This window comes from Topomyia yanbarensis, unplaced genomic scaffold (genome assembly GCF_030247195.1).
Source record: "Topomyia yanbarensis strain Yona2022 unplaced genomic scaffold, ASM3024719v1 HiC_scaffold_4, whole genome shotgun sequence".
Lineage (NCBI taxonomy): Eukaryota > Metazoa > Arthropoda > Insecta > Diptera > Culicidae > Topomyia > Topomyia yanbarensis.
The window spans coordinates 681,590-701,963 of NW_026683602.1; the positions used below are offsets into that span (position 1 = coordinate 681,590).

At 43.5% G+C, this 20,374-nt stretch overlaps 3 protein-coding genes across 3 annotated transcripts; 2 read left to right on the forward strand and 1 right to left on the reverse strand.

The window, feature by feature from the left end:
* The first annotated feature begins 3,206 nt into the window (after positions 1–3,206).
* LOC131695453 (lysosomal acid glucosylceramidase-like) lies at positions 3,207–5,212 on the forward strand. The gene is made up of 3 exons (XM_058983967.1): positions 3,207–3,453; positions 3,534–4,986; positions 5,048–5,212. Exons 1-3 carry the CDS (start codon positions 3,372–3,374, stop codon positions 5,145–5,147), a joined length of 1,635 nt encoding a protein of 544 aa, XP_058839950.1. The 5' UTR covers positions 3,207–3,371; the 3' UTR covers positions 5,148–5,212.
* Positions 5,213–16,434: 11,222 nt separating this feature from the next.
* On the forward strand, positions 16,435–18,101 carry LOC131695426 (glutamate dehydrogenase, mitochondrial-like). The gene has a single exon (XM_058983919.1). The coding sequence runs from the start codon at positions 16,490–16,492 to the stop codon at positions 18,086–18,088; it is 1,599 nt and encodes a 532-aa protein (XP_058839902.1). The 5' UTR covers positions 16,435–16,489; the 3' UTR covers positions 18,089–18,101.
* Positions 18,102–18,187: 86 nt separating this feature from the next.
* Positions 18,188–19,480, reverse strand: LOC131695399 (cell division cycle protein 16 homolog). The gene is made up of 2 exons (XM_058983884.1): positions 19,416–19,480; positions 18,188–19,360 (listed from the first exon to the last, which is right to left on the reverse strand). Exons 1-2 carry the CDS (start codon positions 19,478–19,480, stop codon positions 18,286–18,288), a joined length of 1,140 nt encoding a protein of 379 aa, XP_058839867.1. The 3' UTR covers positions 18,188–18,285.
* Between the last annotated feature and the right edge of the window lie 894 nt (positions 19,481–20,374).

Sequence of the window (20,374 nt, forward strand, 5' to 3'; positions counted from 1 at the left end):
CTGGACTATGAACGCTGCACTCGGGACTCTGGTCTCTCTCCTCGGGACTTTGGGTTCTGGTCGCTGGGCTTTGGAATCTAAACTCTGGATTATCGAATCTGAGCTCTGGATTCTGAGCTTTGAGCTCTGGAATCTGGACTCCAAACTCCGGTCTCACTATTTTGAGTTGGGGGCTCTGGGCTCGGGATTATGTGCTGAGGACTCTTGGCTCAGTATTATGGGATAAGAACTCTAGACTCTGATTTCTGGGCTCTGGACTCTAGGTTTTGGACTCTGGGCTCTGGCATCTGTATTCTGAACTCTGGGTTCTGAACTCTGCACTCCGAGCTCTGGATTCTGAGGTCTATCTTTGGAAATCTAGGTTCTGATCGCTGCGCTATGCATTCTCGACACAAAACTCTGGATGCTGGACTCTAGACTCGCCTCAGTATTTTGGGTTAAGGACTTGCGACTCTGGATTCTGATCTCTGGAACAAATGTAGAGTCCGGGAAGAATTTTTATTTCGATATTTTTATTAAAAAATTTCACTAATTTTGTGAAAATCACTCCCACAACATTTTTTTTGTAGGATTTGTCATTTTTAGACTAAAGCCATTTGCAAAAAAAATGGTAAAATAAGTTTGACCCATTTCAAAGGATAGTCTAGATCATTTTTAGAAAAACAAAATGTGCAAAGTGGCTTTTTGTGACAAAGTTTTCATGTACAGAAAGTTTTATTAAAATCTGAGAGGGTGCTGCCAACTTTGAATACGATTTAGCGCAAAGTTCGTCTATAGGTACACAAAATAGATGATTATTGTGTGATTACTCTTCAAAACAGCAAAAGTCGGAGCCTTTTTGGAAGTTTTCACTATATATCTCTGGTAAATTCAAATGAACAAAAAAAACCATATACATGATACATTACAACAATATACAAGAATCAAAATCAATATTCTAGTTCTATTTTTTTCCAAGATGACATTAATTCTCGACATTTAATGCATTTTAAACCCTTTTTTTCGAGACTTTTCCTAACGGAGCTGTAGAGCTAGGTTCTCGGAAGGGCTCCCCGTCAGAATCACACACAACAAATGCAGACCAGACAGGCGATGTCGTCCACTAAAACACTGCTTAAGGCCAATTGCAGCGGGCCGGGATTCTGAATGTGATATTCATTGTACGGTTTAGATATGTGCGGACGTAAATTTCACGATCGCGTGTAGCATCGCGAAGGTCTTGTGCATTTGTACGTTAACGTGTTCGATCGCGTGTGTGTTTGTATGTCGCGTGTGCTAACGTGTATGTTACTTCGCATGTATAAATTCTATTTTATAATCGTGTCAGATTCTAGAAGAAAGTGGGTGCTTCCATATCACTAGATTTCCCAGTCATGTATCCATGGAATGTGTTGTCTAGTGGATTCCCGGACGTGACCGATTCATGATCACGCACGTTTGCGGGTTCGCGTTTGAGACCGCGTTTGTAACTAAAAAAACATACACATTGTTACCGAAATGTTATTAAGTTTGCGCGATCGCGGTAGGTGTACGTAGATGATCGCGAAGGGCTTAAGCGTTCGTATGTTGACGTGCTTGTCGCGTGTATAAATTCCATTTTATAGCCCCGTGGCCATTAACATATCCACCCCGTGGCCCTTCACATATTTGGCCACGCGGACCGTCATTCTGATAGTTAGTTGATAGGTGTAGGGATCACATTCTGACAGGTAGTGCGTTACCCCATATCACTAGAGTACCCGGTCATGTCGCCGTTGAGCGTGTTGTCTAGTGGATATGGGAGTTACTTCCGGACGTGCCCGACGTTGACGCTTGAGATTGCATTTGTAAGTTTATGAGTGCTGAGACGTTCACCTTATCACCGGGGTGTTATCATGTTTGCGAGATCGTAGGTTGCTTGGATAATCGCGAGGGGCTCAAACATTTGTATGCTGCCGTGATTTTGTAACATATTTGCGTTTGTCCTTGAATGGTCGCGCGAGCCATGAGTCTGATATTAAATTTTCGGTGTACGGTTCAGATTCTGACAGAGAGTGGGTTTCCCTATATCGCTAGGGTTCCCGGTGATGTTGCCATGAGACGTGCTGTCTATTAGGCTTGAGCGTATTTTCTTAATTGGTCCAGCTGAAGGCATGGACCTAGGCTTTTCTGGACGTGACCGATTCGTGATCGCGTGCGCGAGGCCGTTTTTGTAGGTTCCTTGAGACCGCGTTTGAAAATGTATGAGTATTAAGACGTTCACTATCACCGAGATGTAATAATGTTTGCGAGATCGCGGGCGTATGTGTGCGTGAGTGGTCGCGAGGTGCTCAAGCGTTTATATGTTAACGTGTTTTTCGCGTGTGCTAGCGTGTATGTGACTTCGCGTGTATACATCGTGGTACCGTTCACATATTTGCTTGTGATCCTGAACGATCGCGCGAGCCGTGAATCTGATACTAAATTTCAATAATTTTGAGTTCCGGCTTATATGGGGATTTCATATGTGACCGGACAATTGAGTCTATATTTCCGGAACCATATAAACGATCCGTACGAAATTTTACAGACGTCTATGGAGATGATAAACCTTTCATTTGGGACTAAGTTTGTCAAAATTGGTTTTGCCATCTCTGAGAAAATGAGTCACATTTTTTGTTACATACATACACACAGACGCACACGCACACAGATACTACATACACACACAGGCATTTGCCGCACTCGACGAACTGAATCGAATGGTATATGTTGGTTTTCAGAGTAATTGCAAAACCTTTCTATTGAGAAAGGCAAACAACATATTAGCGTCGTATTATAAAATGTTTCGCTATTTTTCCGCTGTACCTATATCAGTTATTATCAATACTCCATAAAGTACGATTCACACGATACATCAGGATTCCGTGACCGCTACGGAACGTCAAGATTAGTTACATGCAGTTAAATAAAAGCATTCACACAACATCAACGGCACGGAACGTTTTGACGTACGGCACGTTTGAACGGATACAAGAGAAAAGTATTAAACTTATCCCGACGGAACGGTGACGTTGACGGAAAGCTGATGTATCGTCCAGCGCAGTAGGCCATTTCTTTCCACCGCATTCTCCACGTTGCGCTGCTTTGGAACGTTGACCACTAGTGAATTATAATAGATAGCTTTCATACACACTCTCACTCTCTTTCAACTGATTGGCTTCCCCGCAGACTTGCTGCCAGCAAATTGATACGGGGGTCAGCCCACATAACTACCGCACCGAAGTCGCGCAGTTGGAACCGTGCCGTGCTTGTGTGAATAAGTATCGTGCTGTGTGTAGTTCTTTATTATAAACAAGCTTCTCTTATCTGCGCTGTGGCATTGACAGTAGGAAGAGACAACAAGTCGAAATATGTTACCAGCCGTGGCGGGAGCAGCCTTGAACTTGATCGTAGTAGCCCTGCTTTACCTGATCGTGGCTGCAAAATGTTCGGGTAGGTTATTGTTGTTTTTGTTTTCGAGCCTGCAACAGTGATGTAACCGGCGACGATCATTTGTGTGTTTTCGTTTTCAGTGGCGCAGTCGGTCCCATGTGCGTTACGTCAGTACCGAACCGGTTCGGTGTGTGTCTGCAATGTGACCTACTGCGATACGTTGGAGTTCGAGGAACCGATCACCGTTGGCGAGTTTTTGCTGGTGTCAAGCAGCCGGGATGGTGTACGATTTGGACAGTCTCGCGGGTGGTTTGGTAATGCGTCGAAGGCGGACTTTATTCCGGAGGTGAAGCCTGTACCGAAGCAACGGTTTGCACGTAGTACGAGGCCCGTTACGATTCAGTTGAATCGTCGGCGGATGTTTCAGACTGTAGTCGGATTTGGAGGGGCATTTACCGGAGCGGTTTCCTATAATCTCGGGAAATTGAAGCCAGCGCTGCGAAAGAGTTTGTACCGATCGTACTACTCGAAGACGGTTGGAATCGGGTACAACTTGATGAGGATTCCTATTGGGGGCTGTGATTTTGATTTGAAACCGTGGGCGTATAATGAGCTGCCGGTGGACGATCCCATGTTGACGAACTTCACGGTACTGGATGAGCGAGACACGAGTAAGATCGCGCAAATACAAGAACTGATGGATGTCGCAGATAATCACGATATCAAGTTTATGGGTGCGGCATGGAGTCCACCGAGGTGGATGAAATCCAACAATGATTGGAGTGGTTCCAGTCGACTCAAAGCGGCGTACTACCAAACCTGGGCCGATTATCATATCAAGTATCTACAACTGGCGAAAGACGCTGGATTGAATTACTGGGCGATCTCCACTGGAAACGAACCGATGAATGCGGTGATCGGGTTTCTGTTTGTACGGTTCATGAGTCTCGGCTGGACGGCTCCCAGTCAGGGGAAATGGGTAGGCGAACATCTTGGACCGACGCTTAAAAATTCAGATTTCCGGAACGTTAAACTATTCTCGGGAGACGATCAGCGGTACACGTTTCCTTGGTGGTTTTCCCAGATGAACCAAGGTCACCCCAATGCGACGAACTACCTGGACGGATTAGCTGTCCATTGGTACTGGGATGGTGTTACGCCTCCGGCGCTGCTAGACCAGGCAGCTCACCTATATCCGGATAAGTTGGTATTCAACACGGAAGCTTCGCTTGGTGATAAACCGTTCCAAACTCATGGACCGATCCTTGGCTCGTGGGATCGTGCTGAATCATACATAACGTACATTTTGCAGGATCTACAGCACAGCGTTCACGGATGGATCGACTGGAATCTACTGCTGAATGAAATTGGTGGCCCAAACTATGCTAAGAATTATGTTGAGAGCGCTGTTGTTGTAAACGCAACATCTGGTAAGGAGGCTTACAAGCAGCCGATTTTCTATGGATTAGGACACTTTTCCCGCTTCATCACCGAGGGCTCGACACGGTTCGAAACTATCAGTAGCGATTCGGGAGTGATCGTTGTAGGTTTTACTCGTCCGGATCAGAAGACTACTTTGGTGTTTTACAACAAGTAAATAGTTTTTCGTATATTTTTAGACATTCAAACGACATAAGATTCTTTCCGCTTGCAGGAAATCCAGTTCCTGCGAGGTGATAATCAAGGACCCGGAACGAGGAGTCGCTCAACTGCATCTTCCACCCAAATCAGTACATTCCATTCTGTACGCCTAGTTGAAGCCGTGACAAATTTGTGTAAATGAAACAAAAACAATAAATGAGCGCCTGCCTTCGTTCGACTCGGAACTATTCGTCAGCCTTCGACCCTAACCTTATGCAACAAATGAGCCGTGCATTCTTTCTCCAGCCCCGAAACGTGTAGGATAATCCCGTCGTACATAAACAAAGATTTGGCACGTTCAGGAACGCGAACAACAACCGCTTCCCATCGCGTCGTCGTCTGCCTTTTTCTGGATCATCTGGGCCGAGTCAAGGGTAATGCAATCGGAGACACAAAGACGAGCAACTGTCACGGTCTATTTCCATGCGTGAACATGTTTTGCCTCCTCTCGTCTGATGCCTTCGCTTCCGCTGGGATCGGTTTTCCGCCGCTCCGGTCGGTCTGGAAGGAAAACTACATTTTCATGAAATTAAAACATTTCCGCTGCCATTACCATGGCAATGGCAGCCAACATCAGACGGACAGACAAGCTGACGGCTCACAGAGCATGTGACACGGTGATACCCGGGGCGCGTCACCAGGTGTGCTGCCAGCGCAATTCGCATCACTTTCGATTGATCGGCCCGGTGACAGATGGCGGCGATTTATCTGGACGTGAAAGCATTAGGGCAATCTGTTATAGGCGGTATCTTGTTTAGTCTTGTCTGGTGTGACAAAATGACTTGGCTTACGGAAATATCCCGTTGGAGAAATGAGCTTTTCATGGCCTCCCTAGAGGTCCATAAATTATAATAACTGATTATGAGCACAAATGTGTTTACTTTTCAAACCGGACTCACAGATTCAATAGGCTGGTTGTTTACTTTCAAAAGTGAAGAAATGTGACGTCACCGCAATTCCCTTCAACGCCTGCTGTGTGTAGAGATTTAGTAATATACTCCAAAGGAACAAAAATAGGAACCGGGTCATCAAATAAAGATATCATTTCGAAGAATTTATGGGTTTCGATCGGCGCGTCGGGTGTATTTTGAATGTAATTGAGAAGGATTAGTGATGCTCTACTGTTCCCGTGCTGGGTGGAGTGAATGGAACGGATGAGGGGAGGGGGAAAGAAAAAACTACTCAGAAGATTGCTGTGTGATCTGCTTGTTTTTGCCTTCTGACGCGCGCGATCTTCATATTTTACGATCGTACGCTTGTATCAGGTTTTTCTCGCCTTTCTTTCCGTCCGCTGCAGGTTTCTAGTATTTATGGGATGGATTTCGGAAAATGTTTTATTTTTTCACCAAGATTTAGTAATAATGGTTGTTAAATCTGTGGAATTTATGTATCATTTGGCTGTTGAGTCCAGGGGACACACTACGTTACTTTTATCGATTTAATGTATAGTGAAAGATGGTTGTTTTTCAGAGTGGACATCCTATTTACAGGCCCGTAGCGTGCTGTTGACCGGTTTGGTCTCCGCCAAAGGCATCTAAAATTTATTTTATTTATTTTTATTTTTCATCTGACCTGTGATGGTCTACATGAAGTGTTTCTAGAATGGAAAAAGCCCATTTCAGAGGCCTCACAGTTACGTCACCTAGTGACTGGAAGGAAATTTTGTTCTAGTCACTACGTGACGTGACTGTGAGAATAGGGCCCCAGGATATACTTCAGAAGCAATCCTCAAATGGGCGTAAAAACCAATCATCTTTCAAATTTTTCACACCTGATTACAATGATTTTACACTACAATTAAACATAATCACATAGTACACAGTACTGCAAGAACAAAAATTAAAAAAATGGAATCTTAAAATCTAACCTTCAACCTTCTTAGTCTATTCTTGAAAACATCACAAGATACAGGAAAAGTCAAAATGGTCATAAAAATATTAAAAACATTACACATCGCCCTAATTGGTTTATTCTGGCCGTACTCTGTGCGCGACAGTCTTAAGAAGTTATGCAATCTGAGATTTCTCGGGAGCACATTGATTTTTATTTGTGAGAAGATATCTGGAGCATCTATTTGATCAGTTAATATCTTCCCAACAAATACTGCTCTAAATGTGTTCCGCCTTTTCGCTGGGGTTTCCATATCGAGCAGACGACAGCGATCGATGTACGGTGGTAGCTCTGCTGGGTTACGCCATGGGAAAGTTCTAAGAGCAAAACGGAGGAATCTTGCCTGCACTGCTTCTATTCGGTTGATCCAAATGCTTGTATAAGCTTCCAGGACAGATCGAACTAGTGAAAAATAGAGTGCCCATAAACAATATGGATCAGTGAATTCTTTGGCGATTCTTATACTGAAACCGAGATTTCTATTTGACTGTGCTATAACATGATAGTAATGATTTCTGAATGTCAGTTGTGAGTCCAGGAGTACTCCGAGGTCTCTGATAACTGTCATTCTCCCTAGCGATTCCCCTGAAATGGTGTAGCTCCAGAGTATTGGATTTTTTCTGCGAGTAAAAGATAAAATGGAACATTTGGCCACGCTTACAGCCAATAAGTTGCGACTACACCAATTACAAAAAGCATCTAAGTGTCGCTGTAGTGCCACGCAATCTTCTATTGAACGCACAATGAGAAATAGTTTGAGATCATCAGCGTATATAAGTTTACACCCTGGAGGTATAACATAGCAAACGTCATTGAAGAACAACGAAAAAAGCAACGGTCCTAGATTGCTCTCTTGAGGCACTTGAAGCTGTATGACTCGTTATTTCCTAATTGTACAGATAGAGAACGATTTACGAGATATGATTTAAGCCACCCTGTGAAATTTGACGAAGCGCCCAGCCGCTTTCTCTTTGCCAGTAGACTAGAGTGATCTACATGATCTAATTCAGCCTTGAGATCCGTGTATACGTAGTATTGACCTGAGATCCAACTTCAATATTTTCAATACAGAGCGAAGTGAATTGGGCTAGATTAGTAGTTGTCGATCAGCTTACGTAGCTGACGATTGGACCATGCCGGTTTTCGTCGGGGACGTGGTGCGGGAAGCTGTTTCAAGACCAGTGAAAGTTTTTCTACGGCAACATCTACATCGATCGCGGAATTTAACAAATCAATTGCCTGCAGTGATCTTTGAAGCCTAGAGAAATCAGTCTTCGAAAAATTGAACTCCCTGACATCCAGCATTTCGTCATAAATAACCACCTGGGGACAAATCTGCGTTACTAGAAGAGGAGGACGATGTGCGTCACAGGCAACTAATGGCTCAAAGGCTTCTGGAACGGCGCAGTTGATAGAAGCTTCTTCATTTACGAACAGGAGATCCACGGTTCGATTTCGTCTGTTATTTACTGTACACATTTGCAGCATGTTCAATATAGACATTCCGTCCAATAAGGCGCTCTCGAAAAGATAGATTCAGAAGGATCTGGAAAGGCATAACCGGAGGGGGTACTCTTCCAAAGAAGTCCTGGCTGATTATAGTCACCAAACAGTAGATGAGCCGTGTTTATTGTTTATTGTTTATTTGTTGTACCGTCACCAACAGACCCCTTGGCCCCAATGGTGGTTACTTAAACTAATTACATTTCAGAATACGAATTATTTTAGTTTTTATCGAATTCCTTGTCAGGTTGAAGTCAAACGCCGTCGCCACACTGTTAAACACACGCTGGAGTCCGGTAACAGCGCCCTGGCGCCCATAGTTAGTTCTCCTGAATGGGACTCGCAGAAGAGAGTTATTGCGCAGAGCTCGAACGCGAGCTTGAAGATCGAGGCGTCCGAGGATTGTAGGGCAATCCACCCTGGCAGACAGTAAGTCCGAGACGAACAGGACTCGAGAGCAGTCCCTCCGGATGCTTAGAGTATCGAGCTGTATTAACTGACAACGGTTTTCGTAGCTCGGCAGCTGAAATCTGTTTTGCCAAGGAAGATGTCGGAGTGCAAAGCGTATGAACCGGCGTTGGACGGCCTCGATTCTGTCGACACCGTTCTGGTAGTAAGGGTTCCAAACAGCAGAACAATATTCCAGTGTTGAGCGAACCAGCGCACAATAGAGAGATTTTAAACAGTATACGTCCTTAAAGTTTTTCGCTATTCGGAAGATGAACCCAAGCTGTCTTGAAGCCTTATCAACAATGGATGATGTATGTGGTTTGAACGTTAGTGCCGAATCCATGATGACTCCGAGATCCTTGACGTTAGAGTGTCTTGGAATACTCGAGTCGAAGAGATGGTAGTTAAACTGAATCGGATGGCGTTTCCGCGTGAACGTAACGATTGAGCATTTGCTCGGGTTTAAAACCATTCTGTTTAGATCACACCACGTACTAAAGCTGTCCAATTCCCTCTGAAGAAGCTCGGCATCGGTTTTATCCCGTATTTGTTGAAAAATTTTCATGTCGTCGGCAAAAGAAAGGCGGGGTCCTTGTAATTTGATGTTGACGTCATTAAAGTAGAGGAGGAATATCACTGGACCGAGATGGCTTCCTTGTGGGATGCCGGATGTAGCGAAGAATGGTGTAGATAGACAGTCCTTAATGCTGATTTGGAGTTGCCTTCCATCGAGGTAGGAACGAAACCAGCGCAGAAGTTGTCCATGAATACCGAGTTTGTCCAGCTTCGCTATTGCGATATCATGATTGATTTTGTCGAAGGCCGCAGATAGATCCATGTAAATAGCATCGGTTTGCAATCCGTCAGCGAATCCATCCATTGCATATGTTGTGAACGAGAGCAGGTTAGTCGTTGTCGATCGTTTAGGCATAAATCCGTGTTGATCGTCTGCAATGTAGTGTTTGCAGTGAAAGAAAAGAGGGTCTAAGACAACCAGCTCGAATAGTTTTGATACTGCACTTAAACACGAGATTCCTCGATAATTGTCAATGTTCGATTTGTTTCCTTTTTTGTGAACTGGAAACATGTGCGCTGCTTTCCAGCAGGAAGGGAATGTTCCAGTATTGAGTGATAGCACAAAGACTCGCCGAAGTGGTTCAAGAAGAGTGTTGGGTGTTGGGTTGAATGGAAGTTACGATGTCAAGTGCTGAGTCTATGTGTTTCTGAATAATATCTATATCACTTGCGGCATTGAGGGGAATTTATACTACGCCAATACAAATATTAGTATCGCCCCCGCGAATATCTACCCATAGTTATTCGACATCGTTACTATCAGTTTGATGTTTGGACGAGAGTCGGTTGGACACTGCAATCAGCACACCACCACCGCTTTTTTCCCTGTACTGTCTGGATCGCGATCTTTACGGTAAACCGTGTACCTTGGGTCGAATAACTGGATCGAATGGATTTGATCATTCAGCCACGTTTCGATTAGAACAATGTCATCATATTCGGCCTCTGAAACAGCGACGAACAACTCGTCAATTTTTGTGCGTAGACCTCTCACGTTCTGGTAGTAGATACTAAGATGTTCCTCCCGATAGTGTCCTGATGGTTGAGCGATAGAAAGACGAGCGGCGATGGTGGTGGCGTCCGCCTGTAATAGGGGTGGATTTTCAGCGGGGGCAGCATCTGTATGTCCTACTTCAGAAGAAAATATACATTCATTGCATTTACCTGTGTAAACAAAAGCAGGAACTTCAAATTGCTTTAATTGTTTTAAACTGCTGTTATCTGACCGGAGCAGATCGTAGTCACTGCTTTCAGATTTCAGATAGGAGTGATTTTTGCAAAATTAGTCAAATCTATGAATAAAAATATTGAAAAAATTCTTCATCGACTTCTACACTGAAAAAAATCGATTTTAAAAATTTAGTCGATTTACAAAAAACCCCATCTTTGATTTGAATGATTTTTTTTTCCAAGATACGTAATTATTTTTCCTACTTACTGTCAAAAATTCAAGTTGAGCACTTTCAAAGAAAAAGTTATTTAAAAAAATTTCCTTGTTAAAACTGATTTTTTTTCAGCGTATTTTTATCAAAAACTGAACCAATGAAAGTCATAATCATCTCACAATCCAATTTCCCAACTGCTAGTTACCTGATACATGCGAATAGTATCAGTAACGAATTTGGTATAGCATCTCGGACTGGACTGGAACGAGGCCGAAGGGATTTGTTTAACGGAGATCTGGTACTAGAATACTTAGCGCACGACCAGATAACATGTTTAATATCGCGATAACCACCACCACAAGCGCAGAGGACGCTCTCCACGACCTCCATATGCCGGAGATGGGCCCTCTACTTGTAAATGACCCGAGATATCGCCCGAATGAAGTCATGACCCTCATCCATTCTCTTGGGCCAAGGTTTGTTGATACCTTTGGGATTCCTAAACTTCCACAAAATTTGCCAAATTTCGAGCGTCCTCTGAGAAGAAATTTTAAAAACTCGTTGAAGCTACGCGATCTTTCATAAATATAACCTTCTAATGCCTAAATGTACACCTTCTCATTATCATGCTAATCCAAGTGTCCGCTTTCTCATTATCCGGAATGGAGCACTGCGAAAGAACTCAAACTCAGGTAATCTGCAATGATTTTTCAGATAAAGTACTCAAAAACTCCCATGTTTTCCCCAGGAAATACAAAGAGTGCTTTTCATGCTCCATCAAACGAAGAGCCTCTTGTAACTGTGACGATGTGGGCATGGTTGTTGATAGGTAAAGAAAATATAAAACCATCAATTTTGTGGGGAGAATGTTGGCAGTACAGCCTCTTTTATGATTGCACTCACCACTACTGTCATAATAATTAGCATAAAATAGATGCATAGCTGCCATCATATGACGAACGTTCCGCGTGTATTCCAATCACAGGATGAATCGAATACACAACGTAGGCCCTAGCCACCAGACGACGCATTGTTTCTCTGATGATCTGCCCGTTAATCCGTCGACGGACCGGTGCCAATAGTCGCGTTTTTCAGCTATCATCAAGTTTTTCGTTTGTAGCGTCGCGTATATTGAGAAAAATTCGAGCGATCCGACGTTCAAAAGTCTCTTTCGCGTATAATTCTAAGCAATCTCTGCCCATTCCGAAATATCACGGTTGTTCGCGTCGGGTACTCCTTTCGTCTAACCTTTAATCATAATGCAAATGCATTGTGGGGGAAAATGTTGGGACTGAAATATAGGGACACTTGGGGTTTTTGATGTCCCATGTGTCCTGGTAGTTTCTAAGATTACCAAGACCAGGAACCACTTACTTCGGTTTTGTAACAGCACCCTTCAAGGGACACTCTCAGGCCTTTACGAGGAAGCTTAGGAGATAAAAATGGTTACACATTAGAAGATATTTCCACAATAGGATGGTCAGACTCTCGCTCTTTAGTGTACAAGGAAAGGTAGAAATTAGTCGTCGGTGGTGTAGCGCTCTTTTGCATTATCGGAGCGTTCCTCAAAAGAATGTATCATTTTGTCACTACATAATTTATATGCGGATTTTTGTCTAGAGATCATGCGGAGTCTCTCCACAGTAGGAAAACTTTTCATGCTTCTCCGGATTTTCCACAGCGTGCCTTGTTTCGACAATATGTCGCTATAGGCCCAATTATTTGCAACAACGGCAGTTCATGCCTCGCGGCACAAAAAGGCGAACGGGTAGACTAGCCACGTCCAAAAGATCAAAGTGATGGAAAATAAGTTGTTTTTATATAACCCTTGATTTTCCCTGCACGCAATTGCTTGCGAACCAGAATTTTCACTGGCCGAAGCAAAGGGTGGTCCTTGAAGGAGCGAACCCCATACTTCGTAATTAAGTCCCCTGTTGGAGACTACACCATCAATCTCTACTTCCCGGGCGGGTACATAGACAAGATACTTCTTCGTACATGGTCAAGTGGTATTTAGTTAAATCTCGCATATATCGATGATGTTAAATGGCTTATCTTTGCCCTCATTCAAGTTTGTTATGAATATATACCAAATTCGTTACTGATACTTTTTGCATGTATCAAGCAACTAGCAGTTGGGAAATTGGATTCAAAATCAAAGATGGGAAATTTCATCCAAATCAAAGATGGGTTTTTTTATAAATCGAGTTTAAATTTTTAAAATCGGTTTCTAAAGTTTTAAAGTCGATGAAGATTTTTTTCAATATTTTATTCAAAACATGAGCTAATTTTGTGAAAATCACTCTTACAACGTTTTTTGTAGGATTTCAGCCATGTGAAAAAATGGTTAAAAAAGTTTTACCCTTTTCAAAATACAGTCTAGATCATTTTTGGAAAAACAAAGTATGCAAACGGGAAGATACAGGAGTCCTTGTGTACGTTATCTGAAAAATCTTATCAGATTACCTTTGTTTGGGTCCCCTCTCATTGTTCTATCCCGGGCAATGAAAAGGCCGACTCATTAGCAAAGGTGGGCGCATTAAATGGTGACATATACGAAAGACCAATCTGCTTCAACGAATTTTTTAGTATTTGTCGTCAGAGGACACTCAACAGTTGGCAAACCTCGTGGAGCAATGGTGAACTTGGACGATGGCTACATTCGATTATCCCAAAGGTATCAACGAAACCTTGGTTCAGGGGGATGGATGTGGGTCGGGATTTTATTCGTGTAATGTCCCGACTTATGTCCAACCACTACACCTTAGATGCACATTTGCGGCGTATTGGGCTTGCGGAGAGTAGTCTGTGCGCTTGTGACGAGGGCTATCATGACATCGAGCACGTTGTCTGGGTATGCGCCGGGTATTTGGACGCCAGGTCTCAGTTAAAGGATTCCCTTCGGGCCCGAGGTAGACCACCCAATGTCCCAGTCCGAGATATGCTGGCAAATCGTGATTTCCCCTATATGTCCCTTATTTATACTTTCATAAAAACGATAAATATCCCAATTTAGCCCCTCTCTTTTTATTTCTCGTTTTTAGAAGTTTCCTCTTGCCGTGTGGAACCGATATACTTCAGACTGCCACTATGTAACCGCCGTCGCCCTTATCACTACGGAATCTGAAGCGAGAGCGACTCGAGGTCCGAAGGATTCCCTTTGAAGGATTCCCCGCGGGTCCGAAGAATACCATCCGCCAATCCGACCTACTAGACTGAGGCGCAAATTTGTTTCGCTGATCTCCCGTTTGCCCGAAAGTTGCAAGTTTTGCTCTTCTCTACCGGTCACCATCTACGCCTTCTCTCCCCTGTCCTTGATACAACTACTTCTACACCGATTTTGGAAATGACCAAGCATAAGTATCCGATAAAAAATCAAATTTGTATTCCGTATTCCTAGTTTTAAGATAGTTGTAATTTCTACTCTTTGTTAAAACTATTGTCCCTCATCTTGTAAATAGAATTGTATCCCTAGTTTTAAAACATCTGTGAAATTTTTCATAAATATTTGTTCCCCCTTTTGTGTACCAAACTATATTGTTAGTTTTAAGATAACTGTAAATATTTCCTAAAAAACTATTACTATTGAATTTCTTGTTTTAAAATTTTTCATAAAAAAAAATCTTTTACCCCTCTCTTATATATAGAATTTTTTTTCTAGTCTTAAGATAGCTGTAAATTTTTTCTCTTTTATAAAAAAAAATATTTCAACATTGTAACCTCCTAGTTTTAAGATATTCAAAATGTAAAAACAAAAGAATTCGGCACCGCCAAGCTAACGCATTTGTGCCTATCAAATAAACGAAATGAAAAAAAAAGTATGCAAAGGGGCTTTTTGTGACAAAGCTCTCATGTACAGAAAGTTCCATTAAAACCTGAGAGGGTGCTGCCAACTCTGAATATGATTTAGCGCGAAATTCGTCCTATGCGCAAATTGGTTAATCCAATTATTTTTCCTTGGAAAAAAAAGGTTCATATTCGCTGGCATTTGGCTCTCATGCCAAAAGACAGCTCGTTCCCCTATATGTACTCGTCAGCTACCCAAAGCTTCTTTGCTTGACTAACCGAGACATCACTCGGTACCAGCCAGTCGCTTTAGGCGTTCACACACGTTGTGTGAACTGTTTGGATTTAGTGTCTAACTGGCGCCAATTTGGCGTTGGTTTGGATATATCGTCTAACTGGCAGCAAGTTGGTGTCAGTTACTGACGAGTGGAACACGAAACATTAAATTCCAACTAATTCAGATTTATTCACAACAAAATGGTGTTGTTCTCAGATGTTAAATGGATGGAAAATTGATAACGAACTTGTTTGAGTGGCACGTCACTTAAAATTCAACTCGTTTGACTTCAAATTATAACGGAAACTATTGCAACCTTTATCACTTGTTTTCTGCGTTTCATATAATCGTTTCAGAACAGCCAAACAGGTCACCTTCTTGTAGCTCTAGCAAAGATCGTGGAGTAGGCAAGATTGACTATCATCGAGAAGACAGTCCAAGCCTTAGTGTAGGAATTGAAGTTTCCTCGTTGCCGGGAGGAGTTCCACAGTAACACAGAGTCCGGTGTTCAACCTAGACCCAACCAGTCCTGCACTAAGTTGAATCTCTGGTTGAAATGTTGAGCTACGTTTGATCACAAATGACTAACACCAGAGGCTGTTTGCTTCGGCTTTCGGTGTCAGCACTTTCCCGAGCTGTTTTATTTGTCGTCCCCTGACGAGAAAAAAATTAGCCTATACAAAGAATCCCATCTGGCTATAGTTTTTAGGAGCTGTTTCAGATGTTACCGCAAGTTGAACTATTTCTGAGTAATGAGAGTGTAACGGTTTATCGTGGAAAATTGTGTATCTCTCTTTAGTATTTCCGAAATAAGTGCTTAAAGCGTCACTCGTTCTCCCCTTCTCCACCACTTTTCCCTGTACAGTTGCGACGTATTTATAATGCCGTCGATTCCAGAATTCGACATTTTAACGCTGAACTCTCTGCCAGCGATCGAGCCGATTCTATTTCCATGAGATTCAACCGAAGTTCGTTCGTGTATTACTGTTGTCGGAATTTAATCTAAATTCCAGCCGCAAATCTGAAACTGTACATTCATAACATCAGTTAATGCTAGGTGTTTGAAGGCGACGGAGACTGTATATTAGGGTGCTAATGGCGTGTATGAAAAAAAAAGTAATAACAGCTTCTGGCGTTAAAGGTAAATTATATTGTTGATTGTGTTCTAATCAGTGTTTTTTTCTGTGTTTTAAGCACGTATTTATTCAGATTTGAATGCAGTTTCAGTGCAGTGATTATGCAAAATAACCATTATGCCACACGGCTTTTATGCGAAATGACTTTTTCGCCAAGTGACCTTATGCCAAGTAACTTTTATGTCAAATGGCTTTATGCCAAATGGAGTACAATCGTCCTTTACATCCTAAATTTTCGAATGCTGTTTAGTTCGCCCTTGTGGTGGGTCAAGACGCGATGATTCTTTTCTATGCGACCTTGGGTAGTTAATTTGTATTGGGTTATGCCAACGCACCAACCTGTGCCAAATAAAGGAATTGAAAAAAGATATCGCTTTTATTACTTCGATCACAGCAACCCGCGTCCTCCTGACAAGCAGCGAAAAACCTTCAAGCTTCTTCGCAGCAGCAACATGTGGTCATCTCTTGGTAAATTTAACCTTCTCGGGCGACCTATCACCCGACGACCACCGGTCCCTCGCCTTCGACATACCATCCCGAACGAGCTGGAGAAAATCCCCAAGGAAAAGGACCCCCAGTTTTCCAAAATGGTACAGTACTTCTATCACAACGCCTGCGTCAAGCTGGAACCTCGTTTGGTCGAATATCTCAAAAAATACCCGCGCATGAGCGAGGAAGAGCGTCGGAATCGAGTTCGCGCCATCATCCAGATTGCCGGCGGTACGGCCAATACGCTGGAAATTCGTTTTCCAGTGATGCGTGATAGCGGACAGTACGAGATTATGACCGGTTACCGCTCGCATCACTCACTGCATCGGCTTCCGGTCAAGGGTGGTATCCGGTATTCAAGTGATGTAACCCGGGATGAGGTACAAGCCCTGTCCTCGTTGATGACGTTCAAGTGCGCTTGTGTGCATGTTCCGTTCGGAGGAGCGAAAGGTGGTATCCGAATCGACCCCGGTAAGTACAGTCCCAAAGAGTTACAGAACATCACCCGGAGGTACACAATCGAGCTAGCGAAGAAAAATTTTATCGGTCCGGGTATTGATGTTCCCGCGCCGGACATGGGTACCAGTTCTCGGGAGATGTCTTGGATTGCGGATCAGTATAGCAAGACCATCGGACATAGAGATATTAATGCGCTGGCGATCGTTACCGGGAAGCCTCTACATCAGGGTGGAATCCGTGGCCGAACAGAGGCGACTGGAAGGGGAGTGTTCATTGCTACCAACTGTTTCGTTCGGGAGAAAGAATGGATGAAAGCGATTGGAGTAGAACCGGGCCTAGAAGGAAAAACTGTTATCTTTCAAGGTTTCGGGAATGTCGGAATGTATGGTGCAAAATTTTTCCATGAAGCCGGTTGTAAAGTAATTGGGATTCAGGAAATTGACGTGTCGCTTTTGAATGAGGATGGCATAGACGTCGAGGGGTTGATCAAATACAAAGAAATTAACAATACTATTAAAGGGTTTCCGAACGCAACAGAAACGGAAGATGATTTGCTGATTTATCCATGTGACATCCTCGTGCCGGCAGCAGTAGAAAAATCAATCAATTCTGATAACGCGGGAAAAATTCAGGCTAAAATAATTGCGGAAGGTGCAAATGGTCCCACTACACCGGCAGCCGATAAGATCCTTTTGAATCGGAAAATTCTGGTCATTCCGGATTTGTACTGTAACGCTGGTGGCGTCACGGCTTCGTACTTTGAATATTTGAAAAACATCAACCACATTTCGTTTGGAAAGCTATCCTTCCGACAGGAGTCGGAAAACTTGCGCGAGGTTCTGAAATCCGTTCAGGAATCACTTAAAGAGGCCTCAGTTTGTGTGGATGTGACTGCAACGGATGTACTGAAGCACTATTTGGACAATGCCAACGAAGCCGATGTCGTGGCCTCCGGGTTGAAGTATGTGCTGGAAACAGCTGGCCGCGGTATCATGGCCGTTGCAAATCAACACAAACTCTGTTTGGATCTGCGTACAGCCGCGTACATCTGGTCGGTGGAGAAGATTTTCAAGACCTACGATGGGTCGGGGCTGGCCGTTTAGAATTAGACAATTTTAAGGAATATGCTATAATAAATGTTTCTTTGATTAGTGCGTTAGTGATATCTATGAACTTTCTTTCAAAGTAACCAAAATGTTGGATCACATAAATAATTGTTCAACATTATATTTCAAAATGAGAAAACAATCGGTAAGCAAAAGGAATCTCAAACACTTACCTGTCGTCCGCCCGAAGCCCCCTACAGATCCATACTCATTTCGTCCGCGCTGGTATCGCTCACCGGCGACGCATTGGAATCGTACTCATCAAATTTTAGTTTCAATCGTGGAGGCGGTCCATCACCACATCCCGTCCCGCCAGTTCCACCACCGGGTCCTGGCTTGCCACCCCCACCGCTCATTTCATCATCTCTTGCCTCGGAACTGTCCTCCTCTTTAGCATTCAGATCGATATTTTCTCCATCGCCGGTGTAAAACGGTAACGGTGCTTCCTCAGCCAAATCCTCAATCACGTATTTTAAAATAGTCGTGGTAACAACGTCGTCCCGCTTCAGAGATAGACTTTTGTGGAATGATTCAACCGCTTCGTCCAATTTGCCCATCAGTGCCTGGACGAACCCAATCGCCGTGTAGGTGGCCGCACTCAACGGTTTCAGAAACAGGGCTCTCCGGTGAAATTCCAACGCTTCCTCATACTTTCTATTCTTGCGACAGCAATGACCCAAATTGTTGAGTAGCGGTTCCCATCGGACGGAAATCGGTTCCCTGTTCGCTTTCGCCATACTTTGCACCATATCCAGCGTGGTTCGGAACACTTCTTCTGCGCTTTCAAACAGCTCGTACTCGAATTTCACTACCCCAAGCTCGTGAAGCACGTAAACATCCAACGGTGCGATCGACATCGCTTGATAGAAGAATTTCTCGGCCATTTCCAGATTCTTGGTGAGACCACATTCCACCCCGATGTACAGCAGCGGCAGATGGCATCCCCTCATCAGCTGGGTCGCCTTGAAGTAAGCCGCCATCGCCTGGTCGTGTTCATTCTCTTTCGCAAACGAGTGCCCATAGGCAAGCCAGGCCGGCCCGTACAGCCTATCCAGACTGGTCGCCTTCGACAGATAGCGCCGGGCAGGGTCACTCTTCCCTATCAGATCGTAGTAGCAGCCCACCGCATACCACGAGATGGCATCGTCCGGGTAAAAGTCCACCAGTTTGTGGGCCACGTAGAACAGCTTGTTGAAGTCTTTCATCTCCATCAGGCAACCGATCTGGACGGTGAGGCTGCGCTTGTGGTACGGGTCGCGCTTGAGGATCCTGGCGGGGGGGGGGGGGCGAAAGAAATGGATAGTGTTAAATCAGATTGACTTACAAATTGTGGGGGACGGTGCGGTATTGTTGAGTACCGAGAAATTTAGAGCTGGTTTTTGATGGCATGACAAAGCAGAATTGGAGGATGGTTCGAACAATCAAACAGCGGAGCAAGCTCGTCTTTTGGTAATCGAATAGGTTTAAAAAAAATATGGACAAGTAAAAGCAGAAAATTAGGTCAGGGTTCGAACCGATTCTGTGTATACGACCAGATCTGCCGCTCTACGCATAATTATCCCATGTGTATATGGAATCCCATAGCACATGGGACAGTTATGCTTACAGCGCCAGAGATGCATTCAAACTTGGTAAAATAAGCGAAAAGTTATATAAAACAACAGAGCACAATCTTTATTCAACCTATCATCGAAACTTAAGAAGATGGTAATTTATTAGAAACATGGTACATGACCTCTACCGTTAGAAGATAGGTTGGACTGTTTCCCTTCTTCTGAAAAAACTGAGTATAATGTGGTATTCTTTAAAAATATAAACAATCAAATTGTATATAAAAGGAGCATCGATACAAAAACAGCTTAGTCTGTTTTCAGCTATCGAGCATCCAACATGATTTTTCAATCAGTTAGAAGTGTGATATTTTGGTTTTTGTTATTAACGGTAGGTTCCGTTGTTCAGCTATGAAGGTTATTAAGATATTAGTGTATAACCAACAGTGGAACTAATAGGATTATAGCACATCAAAACAGTGACTTCGTGCGCCTCCAACGTGTTGTCAGTAGCTGTCACGCACATTTTTATTCAGGTTCGGTCAGGTATCTGCTACGCCGCCATAATTTCAAAGCCAAGATCTAAAACGTCGCGTTAAGGTTGATCCACAATAAACATAATCGATTTCATTCGACACAGGGGCCGTTATAGATGATGGAACAATATCTATTAGCGCATCCTGCGGCACTAAGGAAGTAGATTGTTTCTGGAGGTTGACACATCTTTTCAATC